The 20567-nt window shown below is 44.1% G+C and overlaps 1 protein-coding gene across 1 annotated transcript in view; it reads left to right on the forward strand.

Moving 5' to 3' along the window:
• Window positions 1-769: 769 nt before the first annotated feature.
• Window positions 770-20567, forward strand: part of LOC308673132 (uncharacterized protein) — a gene marked incomplete at its 5' end in the record, with an annotated part of 30544 nt that continues 10746 nt past the window's right edge. Inside the window, 8 exons of the mRNA XM_081336570.1 lie at window positions 770-849; window positions 7842-8015; window positions 8373-8522; window positions 14772-14813; window positions 15226-15310; window positions 16430-16507; window positions 17511-17577; window positions 19621-19809. Of these exons, the coding sequence (XP_081192696.1) occupies window positions 770-849; window positions 7842-8015; window positions 8373-8522; window positions 14772-14813; window positions 15226-15310; window positions 16430-16507; window positions 17511-17577; window positions 19621-19809 (865 nt within the window). The remainder of the gene's footprint in view (window positions 850-7841; window positions 8016-8372; window positions 8523-14771; window positions 14814-15225; window positions 15311-16429; window positions 16508-17510; window positions 17578-19620; window positions 19810-20567) is intronic.

The following is a 20567-nucleotide window of genomic DNA, read 5'->3' on the forward strand; positions in this document are numbered from 1 at the left end:
TCTCTCAGAAATGGTGTAGGTTCTCCTGCTTGAGTGGTGTGTGTGTGTGTGTGTGTGTGTGTGTGTATTAGATGGCCTACAAGGGCCCTTCCAACTCTGTTATTCTGATTCTAGTCAAACCAGGATGCCCTGTTTCTGTGAGTACATGAGCTGAACCACCTACATACAGGGGAGCTGAAGTTCAGTCAGAGGGCACCAGGGTGGGGAAGAGAGGTGCCAGTTTGTGGCTTGTCAGTGAAATGGTGCTTTGCTGTTCCAAGAAGACCTATTTGGTCTTCTTCACAGGTTTGTTTCCTGGACCCTCTCAAGGACCCTACCCAGGGAACAGTTTGGTGTCCACCAAGCCCACCCTCATGCAATCTGACCTGGTTCCTTCCCTCAGTCTTTCATTGTATGCTATCTACTCTTTATTCACTTGTCTTTGTGTAGCCTGTAGTGATGGTTCTTTGGCTTGATCACTTTCCCCAACAGGAACAAAGTCACTGCACATACAACAAGTAGCACCTCCACCTGAAGTTGGATCTTCTCTCTAGCAACACAGCATTCCAAGCATTAAGTTTTTAAATTGAGCCATCTCCTCTTCACCACCCACTTGGAATTACTCTCTGTCATATTCTTTTCCTTTTAGCATAGCTCCAAAAGCTGGCTGAGGAATTCTGGGAGTTTAAGTCCACATATCTTAAAGTTGCCAAGGTTGAGAAACATTGATGTAGCTTATCCTGCACCATGACAGCTTACTCACCCACCCTGTCCTTTTCTCCCACAGAAAATGAAACCCATCGTTCAAAGAAGACGTTCAACTTCAGCTGTCTTCAGCAAAGCACTTAGCAAATCAAAATATTGTTCCAGGTAAGAGACATGGATGCAAACCTTTTCCTAGAACATGGCTTTATTGTCCTATGACATCTGGGGGGTGGCAAGGGAAACAGAAGGGTGGAGGTCTGTCATAGGTAGGGGGTTCTTCCCTTAATCTTGCAGTTGGGCTGGTTGATGGCCATAATAAAGATTTATTGATTGCAATTGGGGGAAAGAGGAGTTTGGAGGGGTGGGTTTTGAACTCTGTCAAGGCTGTTTCAGCCAGCCCACCCGAGGTCTGGGGGAACAGAAGTCAGGGGTAATAATAATAATAATAATAATAATAATAATAATAATAATAATAATAATAATAATAATAATAATAATAATAATAATAATAATAATAATAATAATAATAATAATAGTTGGAAGGGACCTTGGAGATCTTCTAGTCCAGGGCTTTTCAACCTTTTCACCCATTGTACCACTTTTAGGATATGGCAATGTATTATATGTAAGATCGTTATCGTTATGAGTTAAACAGTTATATTTAGTTGTGAGGTAAACACCATGACAGCCGAACACGCGGGAGTTTTGATAGCTGTCAAACCCTCCCCAGCGAAAGCGCAGGCGCAGCCAGTTGACAGCTCTCGGCTGTCAACACAACGCGGAACCGCCCAGCCACGCGGACAAAGGAGCTGTCAAACACAGCTGACAGCGGATTGGCCCCGGAATCCTGGCGGGAGAAGAACGGCCGCTGATTGGACTAGCCGGCCGGCAGCCGGCTATAAAAGTACGAACCCCGAACACCTGTTTGTCCGATTCCCTAATAAACCAGTTAATGTTAGCCTGCTGTCTCTGAGTGGTCTGTCAGCCACTTCAGGCAACATCCGAGTACCACCAGTCGCCTAGCAAGGTGTCAAAAACTTGATGACCAAAAAAAAAAAGGAAAATAGTGATGAAGTACAGGTAGTCCTCGACTTACAACAGTTCGCTTAGTGACTGTTTGAAGTTACAATAGCACTGAAAAAGTGCCCCCCACACCACAGCCGAGCAAGACACCTGCCTGCCTGCCCGGCAGTGCTCTTCCTCCTGTCCGAGGTATTCATTGTTGTGAGCATTTCTGTTGAGGATTGGCAGCGGGGGGTGGGGTGGGGAGTGTTTGGTTTTTATTCCCACCATCTGCTGGGTGGTTGCAGCAGGTTTTGGTCACTTCACATGACCCTGGGACACTGACTGTCATAAATATGAATCAGTTGCCAAGCATCTGAACGTAAATCACAAGACCCTGGAGATGCTGCAACATTCCAGCTGATTGGTGCTTCTTCTGGGCTCCAGGATCAGTACCGAGCTCCAGCTGGAGCCCAGCGCTGATCCTGGTGCTTCCACTGAACCCTGACATCCCCGAAGAAGCACTGATCCTGGCGCTTTCCCTGAGCCCTGACAGCCATCTTTCGCTCATGCTTGTGCGGTGCTGCCACTGGTTCAGTTCATTCCCCTCCCCCATTACCACTTCTGTAGGATGGTTGCGTACCACCTGCCAGGTGCCAATGTACCACAGGTGGTACCCGTACCACTGGTTGAAAAGCCCTGTTCTAGTCCAAACCCCTGCTCAGACAGGAAACCCTATACCATTTCAGACAAATAGTTGTCCAGTCTCTTCTTAAAAACTAAATAGTGTTGGACTACTCACAATATTTGGGGTTGTCCTATATAATCTTGGGCTTTCAATACTGGGCCTAGAAAGTGGTGGCTTCATAAATAGCAAATTGTGATCCATGGAGGGGATGGGATATCAAGTCATGGTTGACCTGGTACAATCTTGGGTTTCTCTGCTTTTCTGTTTTCTGTTTCATTTATGTTTGAATGTTGCCCAGAGCTATGTTTTGTGAGGTGGGCAGCCATATAAATCCACTAAATAAATAAATAAATAAAAAATTTCCCTCCCAACCAATGTTGATAACATTGCAACATCTATATTTTCAACAGAATAGAAATTGAAGGCCGGGTGAATCATTGAGGGGCAAACATTCTTCCTGCTGTAGTTCTGAGCCAGTGAGGGATCCTCACCTATGCATCTGTACCCTGCATAGGTTCCAGAACTTTATGTCTGCATAATATCTACAACATGTAGCTGAACCTGACAGATATCAAAAAAGGATCAGCAAATTTGGATCATATTAATATTTAAATGGGGTACCACCAGGAAATCCTGCATTAAGAAGTAAAAAAAAAGCAGCTCACTCCAGAGAAAAGCAGTAGCAAAGCACTTCAGTGAGTTTGCCAAGAAAAACAGCTCTCCTCTCAGCACACAGAAAATTCTCCCAGATGGGAAAAAATCCTTTGTCTGCAGAGAGGTTAAAGTCAACTGGACTGAGTTATAAAAACTGAATAGAGAGAATCACTCACACCTGCTTCTCCTCCTTTTTCAGTCCCCTGTCATTAACCCACAAAAGTTTCTGCCTTTCAGTAAAGTAGTTCTTAAAACTCTTAATGCTCATGGAAAGTTTATGTGCTTCATAACACCACAATGTTATGAAGTTGCAGCTCACAAAACATTTGCCTCATAATACTATTTGTTAGTTGGGAAAAGTGCAGTTGACTCCTGATTTTGGACCGCTGCAAACTAACCCCACTCCCCTCCTTCAATCAATAGCACTGGCCAATATTTTAGGGCAGTCTCTGTATACTTGGAAACTTCATTCTCGTGGGTCTTACATTTTACATCAAAGAGAATCAGGGCATTTCATTAAAACAAAGACAGGTATTTGGCCAAATGAGATCAGTTTAGAAAACAACTTGTTACCAGCAGGAGAGGACTAAACTTTGCAACTTTTGGTCTTCAAGAAAAGTGGCACAATTTTAGAAAAGGGTATATTTTAAAAAGGAGCTACTGAATGAAGTACAGATCAGGTTTTCCAATATTTCCAGTCCTCATTAAGAAATAAAAAGAAATAACTTCATTGTGAGGCCTGAGAAGAATTAATTCGACTGATTTAGCCAGCAGATTGAACTGCCTTGAAATGCCTTGTTCCTTGTAGCAGTCCATTGAACGGGCCACAGTGACCTTTACTCCACCAACCTCTCAGATTCCTAGTAAAATCAGGTCATCTTCCAAGTCATGTTGAAAATAGAATCCATTTCGATGAAATAGAGCCAGTGGGAAGGTGCCATCCATAGAATCCACACAGAGAGAGGAAGTAGAAATGAGCTGCCCTTCCTCCTGCGGAGCCCCAGGTCTACGCAACTTAGAAAAAAGAGCCACAGGCATTTCCTCTCTGGCTCAGAAGGTGCATTGATCCTATTCAAATGACTCCTAGGAGTATGAATCACTGTTTCTGTTGACATCTGAAGCAGCCTCAGAAATTACAGTCCACTCCAAATTTATTACTGTAAAGTCCTACAAAGGTTGCTAGAAGAGCTCTGAAGGAAGAGGCGTACCCCCACTGTTTGGGGTGTGCTTCTTCCTCTGAAATTCTTTAGATGTTTCCATAGTGGGTAAGATGTGGTGGAACGTCAAGGCCTTTAGCCATTTTGACATGTGCATTCAAAATTGGTGGAAACAGATGACACCAAGCTGAGGGGATTTTCTAACATTTTGGAAGACAGACTCAAAGTTCAAAAGGATCTCAACAGACCTGAGCATTGGGTCCTATCCAACAACATGCAGTTCAGTGGTGAGAAAAGTAAAGTCCTGCACTTAGGCATGAAAAACCAAATGCACACGTACAGAAGAGTGGATACCTGGCTCAACAGCAGTAACTGTGTAAGGGATCTAAATGTCCTAGTGGACCACTATTAGGAGCTACAGTGTTCTGCAACTGTCAAAAAAGCCAACACGGTCCTAGGCTGCATTAACAGAAAGATAGTTTTAAGATCACAAGAAGTTGTAATAGTATTGCTCTATACTGCACTAGTGAGGCCACAGTTGACATATTGCATCCAATTCTGATCAACATGATAGAAAAAAAAGAAGTTGAGGTTCTAGAAAAAGTGCAGAGAAGAGCAAGAAACATGATTAGGAGACTGGCAGCTAAACTGTATGATGAACCAGGGAACTAGGTGTGCCTAACCTAATGAAAATAAGCATTAGCAGTGACACAATAACCATCTTCCCATATTTGAAAGGCTATCACAGAGAAGAGGGGGTAGACCGATTCTCCAAAGCACTTGAGGTCAGTGCAAGAAGTAATGAGTAGAAACTCATTAAAGAGAAATCCAACTTAGAAGTAAGGAGAAATTTCCTAGTGGTGGGAGCAATTAATCAGTGGAAATATTTGCCTTCTGAAGTTGTGGATGCTCTATCACTGGAGGTTTTCAAGAAAAGATTGGAAATCATTTGTCTAGGATGGTATAAGAAGGGTAGGGGGGTGAACTAGAAGACCTCCAAGGTCCCTTCCAACCCTATGATTCCACAATGCTTAGTGAACTCTCTTTCCCATTGACAGGAAGGTTTGCCTCATTCTGCTTCCCAGTAATAGAGCTTAAGGCAACTTTTATTTTTCCCAGCCCAATTTCAGCCTGAAGTATATATCCAGGCAACCTTTTAACACTTCAAGGTCTGTAGAAGTGAAGACAATCTGATTTTATCCTGTAGTTGTATTTGAAGAACTGTGGAGGGCAATGCAAAAACATTTTTGTCTCCACAACTGGGATGCATATTTTGCATTCCTGCAATCTTGCAAGCCTCTCAAGACATCTGACAACCTTCACTGTCAGAATATGCAGTCTACTTCAGATGTTACACTGGCACTGAGCCATTATGGGTATCCAAATTGAAGATACCCCAGTAGCATAAAAATTATCACAAGATTGCACCTTAATGTTAATTATGCAGCTTGAATGGTTAAAGTGTCAGGCAGGGCTGGCTCAGTAGAATCATCGAGCATTAAAAATATTTGGCAAAGAGAAAAGCTGAAATCCTCCCACTATTGCCTGATTGTCAGTTCATGCTTATTTGTGACATTTCTTTGCTAGTTTAAACTTGGATTTGTACTGATCCCTGGAGGCTTTCTTGGTTTCTTTGAGCTTGGCACAAAGACCACTCAGTCACTGCTGCCTTTTGCATTTCAACTCTACATGCCCAACTCATTTCCTCTTCCAATGACGAATGACCATCACATCATCCAGAGATTTCCCTTCTAGCCACAAAAAGATGATGGATAAACAAAGAACATACACTTATTGTGTCTGTTTCCAAAAATGCCCTCATAAATAATCTTTTCTGACAGTATTTTACTGAAATAAATATTGCTTTAAGCCAAGTTAAAAATTCAGATGATGTTCATTTAGAACCAAACAATCTTTAAGAGCACTTTTCATTTAAGGCTACGCTTAGCACCCTGGTTTGGGGAAACAGCTTGCACAGATTTCAGGTAACTTAAAGAAATACCTGAATTGCCAATTATGTGAAAAAAGGTGTTATGCTTTCAGGCTTTCCCCTAATTTCTCAAGCAGGAGACCCAAATCCTTGGCGTTATTTGGAGGCCCTTCAAAGGCGCCAGGAAGCAAAAGGCAACTGATGAAGCCTCATACTTAAACTTCCCTTCAGCCCTTCTGGGCAAGGCAAGGCAAGAAACAGGCACAGCACAGATCCCAGCAATTCTCTCTCTTATTGTGGGGCATTGTAGCACAATCCTGACTGCTTGTCGGTTTCTCTCTGCCCCTTCTGACCTTAATCAAAATCAAGGTGGGGTTCCTTTGAATCTCTTTTTTATACTGTCCTCTTTCAGAAGACTTCAAGCCCCCTAGCTCATTCCTTCCCTGTCCTCAAGTTTGTCATTTCTTGCAGTTAGTCCCCCTCCCATACACAGACATGCACACACACACACACACACACGCACACACACACACAAACAGGGGAAAACAGTGGTGGTGGCAGCTCTGCCTAACCTTCACTCTTCAGCTCCCCAGGTTCCCCAACCGAGATGGGGAAGGCTAAGGACTTCAGGGTTTATATTCTGTGTAACTGGGGCCCATCCTGGAGAAAACAGAACTGCGATATTGAATATATTTGCCTCCAAACTTCCATACTGAAGTAGAGAACTGCAGTGGTGATGGTGAACTGCCCCTTCTGGCACTGTATTTTGGCCTCCTCTCCTCTCTTCTGGAGAGGCACATCGTCTTCATGGGGTCAAAGAGAGGCAGATCTTAGCTTTGGAACTTGATGGAGATTTGACCAAGGGGGAAGGGAGAGACAAGCAGGGGCCATGAAGGACCAAGCAGATTCAGGCAGCTTTATTTCACTCCACATACCTACAATCCTTCAGCCTCCATAATTCTCAATCAATGAGGCAAATTAGGCCAGTCTCAAGATTCCCTGGAAACACCTGTGATTTGTGGAAAGGATTGGGGGACAGAGAAGGGGAAAGAGAAAAAGAAAGCTGTGGGCCTCTCATTTGCCATGATCTGGTAACAGAATGCCAGATGAAAGCAAAGCATTTTTCTAGCAAATGAGGATAAATGAAGTAACAACTGTATTAAATGTCCAATCATTTGAACATCATATTTTAGTTTAATTTCTTAAAGAAATAAATATTTTACTTTAAAAATATCTCTCCAAATTGTTTTATACACTGAAGCTCTTTGCCCTGTGAAAATATGTAATTGTTGGCTTCATGTAGATTACATGGTGTTTGTTTTTAGACAGCAAGCTGCCCACCCCCCACCCCGTGTCACTGTGAGTTGGGCAGCCATAGCAATCTGAATTATAAGTATAAATAGATAAATAGATAAAGAAATAAAGAAATAGTGGATGACATGACATGCCTATCCAGAAGAAGACATGAGGTTGTTATACACACGATGTAACTTCCCCTACAACAAGAGGAGAAATGGGCAAATGAATTTAAGAGCAGTGAAGGGCAGGTTTGGAGGAAGAATAAAAAGGTCTACTTGGTTCAATGGGGCTTCATCATGCAATTGTAGTCAAGAGAAAGATCTTAATATTTCCTTGAAAATAATAGTACTCGCTGAAGATAAAACTGGACTGCAAAACTGCAAAAGTATTACTATCATCCCAATTCATTTTCTGCTCTCTTTTCCAGCAGGGAAATTATTTTGTCATCCTCACACAGAGATAGTGGATTACCAGCTGGAGCGTTTAGCAACCCAAATTCCATCTTCATCTTGGATGAGCGTGTCCAGCTTTCTCTGGGCTTGCAAACCCAAGAGAGGCATTTGTTCCTCTTCAGCAACATGCTAATTGTTGCCAAATCCAAGTAAGTGTGAATGCCCATTTGATGCACCAGCTAATGCTCTTTACTATTAGCTAACATTGGGTTCATACAACATTAAACCTTGGTGTGAACCCTGCCTTCTGATTTGTAACCATGAGTTAAGGCAAATCAAGCCAATTAGGTTTTATTTCAGAAAGGAAATCATGGCATGGAACTCTGAACCCAGGGTCTTGAGTGTGAGCTGTTTAATAAGCATGTCACTTTAGGTGAGTGAGTGTGTCTGTGACTCTGTGGAAGAGTTCTTGGTTATGTGTAGGAGGAGACAAATCAGGGACCCTAGCTGGGATTTCTGAATTCTGCAAATATGCTTAAGAGGGGTGTCTCTGGCTTGACATGCAGGTCCTCTTCCAGCTTGAAACTGAAGAAAAAAGTTCCTCTGAGTGAAGTATGGACTGGATCCTGCCTTAGTGAAGTGTCAGAGAAGAAAATGAGCGCAGATACATCTTTTGTGATTGGCTGGCCAACTGTAAATTATGTCATCACTTTCAGGTAATGTCCATAAACCCATTTCTTTGAAGGGACCACCATGGCAAGAGATGAACTCAACCAGTCTGCTCTGCCCTCATCAACAAGTGGTGCCTTCTAGGTTGTGACAAGGGCAAAGTTGCAACTGAGGAGATGTGAGGGGAAGGGGGGCATTCCATACACACAATCCTCACCCAAACAACTCCAATCACAGTGAGGGGTGCTTACCCATGTAGGTAAACAGAAGCAGTTTCAAGAGCAATTGAGAAAAATAACTGTGGGTAAAATTCATGGCATCTCCCTCTGGCAGCCACCCTTAACGGTGGTGCTTCCAAACTTCACCCTCATCCTATTGGCCAAGAAGAGAGGTCTAACACCCCGGACAGCACAAGGCTGGACATAACAGTGGCTGCTCTTTTCCTATGGTTGCTTCTGCTGCCTTGAGAGGCAGAATGAGAATGTGTTTGATTGTCTCTACAAATCTTTCCTTAAAACTTCTAACACAGCCCACTGGAGAAGACCCTGCTCAGATCCTAGGACAACACAGAGATTTTTCATTTGTGCCTTCTGTCAAGGCACAAATCAATAAGATCATGGATTATTTATCACATATCACTATTGTCTCACAAAACAAGTTACAATCAGGAATCAGGACAGTAAACAAAAACTACTAAAAGTCCTGATTAAGATTATAGTTATAAAATTATGATGCACTGATATTCAGATAAAACAACCACATCATGGAGTAACTTCCTTTGAAATCTCTCAGATCTTTGATCACACCAGATTTTCCCAAATCCAATTTTTATCTGCATTTTTATTGAAGATTCTGGTAGATATTATGTCTTCAGCCAGTGGTGTTGTGTATTAATATGTTATGGTTAACGGTTAGGTATTACATGTAAATAGTTATGAGGTAAAACCAACCGAGCACAACGGCAGCTTTTGACAGCTGTCAAAAGCTGCCGGTAGCCACCGTGCAAGCGCAACCGCTTGACAGTTCTCAGCTGTCAAAAACGCAGGGAACTGCACAGGCGCGATACAGCTTGACAGCTCAAGGCTGTCAGAGCTCACCACCGCCGATTGGTCCGCGCTGACAGCGGGAAACCGGCACGGCTCGGATTGGTCGCCAGCCTGCCAGCTGGGGTATAAATAGAGGTGCTGTGATTCTGTTCCCTGCCCGGTTCCTCACGAATAAAGTGTTACTTTGAGCCAGCTGTCTCGCGTAATCCTTACGACGGACAAAGCAAGTGGGTTTTTCAATGAGTTAATTGTGTTTATCCAGTCCAAGTCGATGACATAAATGCAGAAGGAATTTGTACTCTGCAAAGATTCCTTCACGCATTAATTGAGTGGTGTGAGTGTCTCCACATACACAGATTGAGAGAAGCCCTGGGCTGATGCTCCCACTCCAGAGCTGGAAAAACAGGCATGCAGCTTCCTGTTCTCAGCTGTAACCAGCATGGTGTTGCACTGACTTGGCAGCCAAGGACCATCACAGAAGGGAGTCTGCAGTGTTGCAACTGCTGATTTGGAGGACTCTGGACCCAAACACTGAGGCTCTGGCCTTGCTTTTGTGGCAACATTGGTTTATGCAAAGCTTGAAATGGGCACCGTTTCCCCGACGTTGCTGAAGTTGCCTGCCAAAAAGGGAGGAGGGAGAAAGAAAGTAACAGTTAAAGCCAAAATGCAGAGGGGGACAGGTTGTTCACCAGAGCACCAAAGGGAAGGACAAGAAACAATGGTTGGAAGCTGATCAAAGAGAGAAGCAACTTCCTGACAGTGAGGACAATTAACCAATGGAAAAGCTTACCCCCAGAAATCGTGGGCAGTGCATCGTTGGAAGTTTTTAAAGAGACTAGACAATCATCAATATAGACAATATAATCAATCAATCAATCGATCGATCTGACTGAGATGGTATAGGACCTCTTGCTTGAGCAGGGGGCTGGATTAGAAGATCTCCTCAGGTAATTCCACTATAAAATCCATTGCTATCTCCTCCCAAGGTTGAGAGGGATTGGCAACTTGTTGCAATAACCCTGGTGGTTTTCCAGGATGCCTCTTTGTGGTAGCACAAGTGGCACAATTCTTAACATAACTCTCAATGTCCTTTTTCAATTTTTGGCCACCAGAATTGCCTCCACAGCAGATACATTGTTTTTAAAAATCTAAAGTGACCCACTTGCTTAGCATTATGACTCCATTGCAATACCTGGATTCTGGATTCTGAGGTCAAAGGCTCCCCTTTGTGATTTTTTTTGTAAGAGAATGCCCTCCACAGCCACGCTGCTTGCATCAGCTTGAATGATGAATTGTTGTCCAGGGTCAGGGTACTTAAGAACTGATTCAGCTGCAAAGAGTCTCTTTAGTTTTTCACACACTGCTGGGCACTCTAATGACCACTGCAATGACTGACAAGCCTGGAGTTTTCCCCCCTCCTTTTCCTGTTTTGAGTAAATTGGTGATTGGCATGGCTATCTTTGCAAAATAGGGAATAAATTGACAATAAAAGTTAGCAAACCCAAGAAAACTTTGAAGCTGCTTGTGGGTTCGTGGGGGTTGCCATTCCAGTACTGTTTTAACTTTGGCATCTCTACCTCCTCATTCGAAATCTGATAGCCCAGATAGTCAAGGCATGTTTTGTGAAATTCACACTTTGACAGTTTTGAATACAGTGTTCTGTCCCAGCCTATGTTCGTCCTTGTTAAATGCACAAGGACAAAATCCCTTTTGAGAAGTAGGCTGGAGACTCAGAAGAAAACAATATTGGTAACAAACCTGCCAAGTGGTCCAAAAACAAAGGCAACAAAACACAAACCAAATTGAGAAAATTGTCCACATGAAACACAATGCAAAACAGAGAATTATTCACCGGCAATAGCAGTACTTTGCAATGGTTGCCTTCAGCAACCAGCACTGCCCACACATTCCCTTTTTGTAATTCAGTCCTCAAGGCATGGCTTCTCAATGCCTTCTCCCCCTCCCTTGGAGCCACCCCATTACCTCCCTCTGGCCTGCTCTCCTGGCCTGTCTTCATTTGCACACATCTCTCATGTCATCCAGCTCAGGGCTTCTCAATCTTTCCACCCATTCTACCACTTTTAGGATATGGCAACATCCGAGTACCACCAGTCACCTAGCAAGGTGTTAAACACTTGATCAAAAAAAAAAAAGGAAATATCTGAAAGACCATTCGCAACAGAGATATATTGTGGAGTGGAAAAAATGGATTGATTACATCCAGAATAAATATGGGACTAAAAAGTTTCATTTAGCATTTGAATAAGTATTGAGGTGATATTTATATTGCTTGTAGTTATTTTATAAGAGTTAAAGTGCGATAGATTTAATAGTTTATTGTTGTTTGCATATGGTAGATTATGATTGTTTCTACTTTTATACCTTGTATTTAGCTCTGGGAAGTCGGGGAGGGGGGAGGGGGAGGGAGGGAGGTGTTGGGGAGGGTTGGGAAGAGGGGAGGGGGTTGGGAGGGTTTTTTTTTTGTTTTTTTTTAATGAATAAAATGTACTGTAAAACTTTTCAATAAAAAAAAGGAAAAAAGTGCTGAAGTACAGTTAGTCCTTGACTTACAACAGGTTGCTTAGTGACTGTTCGAAGTAACAATGGCACTGAAAAAAGTGCCCCACAAGCCACAGCCGAGCAAGACACCAGCCTGCCCACCCAGCGGCACTCTTCCTCCTGTCCGAGGTTTTCATTGTTGTGAGGATTTCTGTTGAGGATTGGCAGCGGGGGTGGGGTGGGGGGGGTTGTTTGGTTTTTATTCCCCCCATCTGCTGGGTGAATGCAGCAGGTTTTGGTCACTGCACATGACCCTGGGACACTGTGACCGTCATAAATATGAATCAGTTGCCAAGCATCTGAATGTAAATCACAACACCCTGGAGATGCTGCAACATTCCAGCTGATTGGTGCTTCTTCTGGGCTCAGCAGAAGTGCCGGGATCAGTGCTGAGCTCCAGCTGGATCCTGGCACTGATCCTGGCGCTTCCGCTGAGCCCTGACAGCCCTGCAGCTCCAGTCATCTCTCGCTCAGGCTTGTGCTACTGCCGGTTCAGCTCATTCCCCTCCCCCATTACCACTTTTCTAGGATGGTTGCATACCACCTGCCAGGTACCAATGTACCACAGGTGGTACCCATACCACTGGTTGAGAAGCCCTGTCATAGAGTGCATTTTTGGTTTTGGGAGCTTGGCACTGGGCAGAATTTCAATAGCAGAGTCCATGGCCTGGTGTGGGGGAGCAGGATGCCACATTCCTTCTCACTAAATGCTTCCGCCAAATCACAGTATTCTGTGGGGACCAGTTGAATCCCCAGCAGTTTTTCAGCTACAGTCTTTAGGGTCTCGCGGGGCTCCCCTCGAATCTTGCTGATGGCCAGTGTCTTTGTTTTATTGTCAGTGGCAGGTGGGAGGAGTCCTGTCCCCAGTCTTCTGCATTCCCTCCTCCCACCAGATGTTAGGGCACCATTTATCGAGCCATGCTAGCCCCAAAATTACTGCTTCGGTCATATTCGTAACCACCACAAAACAGATGATTTTCCAATGCCGACCCATTTCCAAATGCACAGATTCAGTTAGATGCATGGCTGGGGCACCTCCGATGAGGTGCCTGCTCAACCCTCATGGGCAGGGGTGATAGCTTGGCTCAGATACCCAGTTTGAGTATGGTAGGTAAGTTAAGCACTGGGTGCATCCTGGGTCTATTAAGATGTTAAAATTCGTGTGAGCCCCTATTTGGGGCACTACCAGCCTGGCGGGAATGGCAAAAGAGGGAATGGGCTGACTCACCATGGGGTCCTCCTCATCTTCCTTGCCATTGTTGTATGGTGCTGGCATTTGCTGTGGCTCAGATTGGGGGTTGGTTTTGAGCTTGGTGGGAGGGGAGGTTTCAACACCCAGGTCTTGATGTGCCCAGTTGTTTTTCTCTCTTCCCCCTCTAGGAGCTCTTCATGGTTTCGTGGCAGCAATTGGCATGCTCCTGGGTTGAGGGTGAGGAGCTGGGCATTCCACACCATGGTGACCCACCTGATCACACCAGTAGCATTTGATAGGAGCCCTGGCTGGTGCTTGGGAGATGTTAGTGGCTGCAGAGGCTTGGGCCATAGAGGTGTTTTTCTTGGACACATGGCGGCTTGAGTTCAGTGGTGCTTGATTTTCAGGGACAGTCCAGCTTGATGTCCAGCATCACTGCCATACGGTACCACTCATGCAATAGGTTAGGAATACCTCGAATGATGCAGGCTTGAAGCAAGCATAATCTAATCCATTTGAAGTAGTTGATCAGTGACCGCTCAGGCAACTGCCTCAGCCGGTTAGCAACCCTCCTGAACTCACAGATGTACTCCCTTGTGGGGCGACCTCTTTGCTTCAGGTGGTGGATTTCTTTCTCAGCCAGTAGGACTCGGGATTTGTCTTCAAACTGACTCCTCAGTTCAGTGATGGGATTCAAATATGTCAACAACCAGTTCTCTGTGTGGATGCCGCTTCCGAAAGTCCATTCTGGGCCTGGGCAACAAAAAATTAGCTACCGATTCTGCCAAAGTGGTATGAACTGGCTGAATCTCACCACTGCCTCAGTTGCTCCATGAATAGATTAATGTCATGCAATTCAGGAGCTCGTTCACCCTTCTAAATTTGCCACCACAGCATTCACCATCATAGCCCCATCCAGATAGGCATAAGCGTAGCAATCAAAATGATCCCACACCTGGTTTAAGAACAAGGTCAGCTTCTTGGGATCCCCATCAAAGATGGGCTTGATGGGAGGCGGCTCGAACCTCGGTGGAGCCTCCTGTACCTTCTGCTGGGCTTGGGCAGCTTTCAGGGCTTGAGTGACTTGCTGGTCCTGGGGATGTGGTCGAACCACTATCTGGACTTCTCTTGGCTGGACTCTGGAACTGGCATCCCAAGGCCGTGGCAACAAACTTGGCTGGGACACAGGGCTGGTATCACAGCTGGTTGGGGGATGGGTAAAGTGGCATGGGCTCCAGTGGTCGTGCTGGGACTCTGGCAATGGGGGGATAAGAGATGGGTAGTTCTTGGCATTTCCTACCACGGCACTCACCTCTTGGGCAACAGGGATCATATCCGTCACCTTCCAGCTCTATTCTATTCTAAGTATTTCCTCCTTGACAGAAGTAGAACCAAGAGCCATCTCACACCTAAGATTAGGGGCTTTGCAGGTTAATATAGTAAAGTTCACAAAAGCTATGTGATATTGTCCTGCCTCAATGTTTTTTCTTTCTTTCCAGCTCTTCAGAAGTGAAGGAAAGATGGCTGTCCATGCTGCTCTGGTATAAGATGTGTTCTTCCTTCTTTTCTGCTCTGTGTTACTGCATCCTGAAGGAAGGCCCTGCCAGTGTACCAAGAATGAGATGCCCTGCCTTTATTTGTGCTCCCTATTTTAACATCCTAGAGATAAAAGGATACCTAGATTGTAAAAAATGGGGAACACCAGCTTCATTTTATGACATACTTGCTCCTTCTATCCCACCCACCTCCCATAGTGGCCTTCCCCATTTTAGTCCATTCTGGGCCAATCCTCATCTTCACCTAATGGCATCCCAATGGAATCTGTGTGGGAGTTCCCAGGCAGAGGAATAGTAGAATTCTTCAGAGGACTTCAAATAGCTTTTTTCTATTTTACTTAATACAATTATTCTGTGAAGCACATTTCTGAACTCACCATCCATATTTGAATTACAGGCACATCTATGAAATGAAGCAGACTGAGTACCCCAAAAGTTTTCCCATGCAGATTTTGGTGATGGACAGGGAGAAAAGCTCTTCTGTGAGTAATAAAGAAATTGTTGTTGTTAAAAGCTGAAAGAGAAACTGCAGCTTAAACTAATGAATGAGGGAGGGGATCCAAGCCTCCAAAATAATATCAATAGATGGAGAACTTCCTTTAGCCAAAATGTAATTGTCTTTCCATCATTAAAGTGTTAAATATATTTTAAAAAATAAGGGAATTTAAATTCAACCCCTGCTTCCATATCAAGAATGAGACTTTAGAATCACAGATAAATGTGTTGGCCTTTTTTGTTTGTTTGTTTAAGTACTTGGGCAGAAGAAAAATGTTAATACCAAGTTTTTGTTAATGCCATCTTCAAAATCATTCTACAACTGCAGGAAGAGTTTGAATATGGCCATAGCAACAAGGTTCAGACTTTGGCAAGCAGTGATAATCTCTGTGGTGCTCCATTGAAGCGAAAGTCGAACTTCGAAGAAGAGGACTGACATTTTTGAATGTTGGTGTTGGAGAAGACTCCCAAGAGTACTGTGCATAGCCAAGAAAGAGGCACATGGATTATCAGGGTTCTCACTTGTGGCACAAGTGCCCAGGCTCAAGTCATCCTACTTTGAGCACATCTGCAAAGATCTAGCTCTCTAGAGAAAGCTTTGATGCAGGGAAAGTTGGAAGGAAAGAGAAAAGAGGACATGCAACATCAAGGTGGACAGAGTTGATTCGAGTGGCAATGGCTGGATGATCTGAGGAGCCACATTGGGCATAGATCATCCTGGAGTTGGTTGCCAGAGTCAGTGTTGGCTTGATGGCACATAATATTTAATCAATCAATCGATATTTCAGAATGGCTATATATTCAAATAAAATCTTGTTTTTAAAAAAATGCATATGCTGTATTAGCCATTTCTGAAGCTTCCAGATTACAGAGTCTAAAGCTCCTTTTTATTGCTGTAGAAAGCCAAGGGATTCTTCAAGATGGATATTGCTAATCTACAAGTCCTTTGGAATTTGGAACTGGAATATCATAATGTGACAAATTAGTGATCTTATACGTTAAAGAATATTGCTGTAAATATGTTTCATATGATAATATTAATTCATTAAAATATTCTTTTTCAGAAAGAAATAGGAATTATTACAATGTTTATTTGTTTTGTTCAGAACACCGCATTAAGCATCTCCAACATGGAAACTGCTGACAATATTATCAAAAAAACCACAGAACAGTTGGGGGTTCCTGTAAGTATAAGTGTAACTTCCTGTCAAAAATGGTTCAGTGATATTGGTGAGGAGAGGAATTGCTCCCGTTTTTCTTTAGAGAGAGAGAAAGAGAGCGTCCACAGATCCAGATGACCAGTTGGATCTGTCCATTTGGGTTCATATTTACCCCACAAAGAAAGTCAGCTGAAGTAGAGAAAGTATTGAAGTATCTTCATTAAAATGCACTTTGCAAAATCCCTAGGGGCTGGATACTTCACAAAGAAACAGATGGTTGTCCCACATAAATCATAACATATCATATTAAGGTAACCTGTGCACAAGCAATTATGCACGTATTGTCCCATGTGACCATTTTTGGCCTGGCTCAGTTGAGCCAGTGACGGGTCAAATGTTCTCTTTGAGGACAGCTGGGAAATTCTTGAGAGGGCCACTGTAAGGAAGTCTCTTGTCATGCAAACAGATGAACTATTTGCATGTTAGAATGAGTAGTGCACTCATGGATTACTCATACATCAGCGTGACCTAGATACACAGCCCTTGAGATGAATTTTACCAGGAGGATCAGAAAGGGCAGAGCTGCTGTCCCAAAAGCCTTTTCCAAATTGTCCTTTTCACAACTATGAGAGGACGGAGTTGCAAGCTATATTTACTGATGTTTTTGCTGGGTTATAAGAGTGTGAGTATGTGTATGTTTGTGTAAAATTAAAGAATGGTTCACTGATCCAGTTGTGCTCGCTCTGTAACCCTTTGCATAAATGAGGTGGTGTAGTGCAACACACTGGTGGATTTTTTTTTTTACTTGTATCTTCCTGACTCTTTGTCTCTTCCTTTCCTGCATTTTTCCCTTCCTTCCAAGGTCAGCACTCGGCTGTTTTCCATGCGATTTATAACCCTGGGTTTCCTGATTCCCTTCCTCCCTCCTTCCAAGCCTGGCCTGTTTATTCTTATATTGTTTTGCATTCAATTGCTCTACTGCTTCTACAGCTTGATCTTCACTAGCCTTCTATCTTTCCATTCACAGGGTAGATCAAGTGACTATCACCTGTGGGTTATTTCAGGAAGGGACAATCCTGCATACCCTCTGATTGGTAAGAACTCTTCCTTTCTTGAATGGAGATGGGAGTGTGGAGAATATTTGCAACTTCAGCTGGTATTGGTGGTTCACCTTAGCTGAGCTGGGGTAGAGTTACCTAAATCCACAATGCTTTCAAAAGATCTTATCTGTATTCTTCTAGCCAAAAAGACTTCTTAGTACAATCAAAATCACACACACACACACAAACACACACAGAGTACTATTGGTTATAGACAAGGGTTAGAAAATATGTGGCCCTTCAGATGTTTTTGAACCACCTCCTATCAATCAATCAATCCAAGCCAGGAGGGCAGACATATGATCCTGATGGTATAACAACACCTGGGGTTACTTCTTCATGTATCTAATGCAACCATGAGCCTTAGTCTGGATTGACAGCTAAGTGAGAAGAAGTCCAAAAACTTTTCCTTTTGAAATGGAAGACAGGCCAAGAGGGAAATGACCTGTTCCATAGGATTCTTTCTCAGAATTCCTAAAGACTGTTTCATAACTGCCAAAGGACTATAATTGGGACTATGACCTCTGGAGCCAAAACAGGTGAGAAGATCTTTATTGTCAAAAAAGCAATGTGGTTTCTACAGACCAATTTGGGCCTTTCCCTTCGAAGTAGTCCCTGTGGTGCAGCCAACCAATGAGCCCATCACAGCTGCCTGCAGTGGGAGCCCTTGTTGTGGACCCAAAGGAATCTCATGAACTGGAACTCAAATAGTGCAGGGTTTGGGATGGGTGGAAGCCTTGAGGTGGGGTCTACACAGGAAGGGTTATTCTGGTGGGTAACTGCCCTTCACAGTCATGCCCAGCCACCATGAGCTGTCCAGTGGCCTCCTATGCCTTTCTTTAGAATGCCTGACTGGGGTTCCCAGGAATTCGCTTCATTGTCACAGGCAAATTCTGTTCCATATTGTACAGTAAGAACTAAGCCCCAGGGGTATCCTCAAAGAGATGGGGAGTTAAACGAAATTCAGGATGGTGCCGTGACTGCACAGTCAAGCTCCTGCTCCTTTTTTACATGCATTACCCCTGCTGAGCCCTTTCTCCCGTTGGGTGGAAGAAGCCCAGCACTGAGACCATTACAGTCCAATAAAGGTATAACAAAAACATTAGAGGATATCATGCTCTTTAATATTTACCCCTCTTACATTTCAATTTCCACATCCCATCGCAGACCCCTATGATGACATTGCAGACCCCTAGGGGTCCATGGACTACTGGTTGAGAACTACTGTGGTAGGGAATGGGATGGGCACCAGGGGCTGCGTTGGCATTTCTATGCTCTCCTCTGGACTGAAGCCCAGAGGATTGTGGCAAGAAAAAAAATGTGGTTTTGTATATTCCAGTTGTTGGGTGGTTGGCAGCAATTGCCCCTCTTTGCACTGCCCTTTCCTTCAACAGTTGTGTACATGAATATTTCTCCTTTCTTAAAGTCAGAACATATGGGGAAGCTTCTCAGAAGTGGATCAGTGGTGGAGGGTTTTTTGCAAGGGAATGATGGGACTTCATCTAGTTGTCACGCAAACAATTGTTTGCTCTGCAGCCACACATCCTTATCAGGAAAGTCCTGCTGTCAAGGAAAGATTATTATTATTTTTTCCCCTTTAGCTTCAGCCTCATCTCATTTCCTTGTTCAACATCTGGACCACAACTGGCTTGGGCCACCTGACATTCTGCAGATATACATACTCAGCAGAAGTCAGAGAGTCCCCTGTGCAATTCAGGATGGGATAATTCAGCTGATAGCAGTTTAAAGTGAATGGGGTCAAGCCAATGATAAAATCAGACCTCTGAGGACCAAGGGTTATTCCGACTTGATTTGACCAGTGACTGCAGTGGGCCTTCCTGGGATGATCGGTTAGATATCCTTCCCCTGGGCACTGGACATAGGGGAGGAGGGTAATGTCTAGGCTCAGCCTCCTTTATTCATATAGACTAGAATCCCAGTCGGTCAATTCTTTGCTGCTTTTTATTTCCCAAACTTAAACTTCGCCAGGCCTCTTTGTCTTCAGTACATGATGCAACCAGTCTGTTGTTGCCATAGGACATGAGCATCCCTTCAGCATTATCATGAGTTGCCTCCGAGGCTCCGTGGACCAGTTGCAAGGCCCTGGCAATGGCGTGCTGCTTCCTGATGAGTATGAAACTTCACTGCTGGACCAGCTGCCCAATGACCGGCAGTGCCAGTTCATCCTGAAGCCCAAACCCCAGGCTCCGGTGCAGTTGCGGAGAGGTAAAATGTCAGAGTCCACTTGAAAACCTCATCCTAAGAAAGCAGAACTCATGGAAGAAGTTTCTTCCAAAAGGAACTTTTATTAGGAGAAGCTGATAGCAGGCATAATAGACAGGATCTGAGGATTTCCTGCTCAGATCAATAGGTTAAAAGAGTCCCAGGCAAACCCCACCCCAATAATTCATCCGGTCAATTCAAATGGGCCAATCCCCAGGTGTTAAGTGCATTGTGGGAAAGAGCTGATAATGCCATCTGCCTCAGGCTTGTAGCAATGTTTGTTGGGTCTTCGTACCTCCCCTTCTGAAACAGGAGATAAGCCAGATGGCTGGAGGTGCATTCCTTTCTCCCACCCCGTTTCAAGCTGAGATCAAGGGGAGACAGTTCAAAGAACAAGTATTCAGAGACAGCGAAAGAGTTACATTGTAGCAATAGAAAGAAACAAGTATCTTCCCCCCTCCCTTCCAGATGTATGGCAGAACCCAGAATAATAGAAGAAAGAGAAAGAGCCCCCTTAAACAATATGGTTTCTGACAATGTCACTTGCTGGGAGGAAGCTTGAGGTCTCTTGTTATAATGTTGCCCAGGGCTATGTAAAGATTCAGAGCCACAGGGTGAAACACCCTTGCTCAGCACACTCCCACTGTCACTTTAAGGCCATTTTCTCAACATGGGTGCAAGATTCTCTTCCTTTTGCCAGCATTCCACTGGAAGCCATGGCTGTGTCCTCAAGGACAACCTGGGAAAGCCATCCAAGCAGC

Source organism: Vipera berus, assembly GCF_964194415.1.
Source record: "Vipera berus genome assembly, chromosome: 11".
Taxonomy (NCBI): domain Eukaryota; kingdom Metazoa; phylum Chordata; class Lepidosauria; order Squamata; family Viperidae; genus Vipera; species Vipera berus.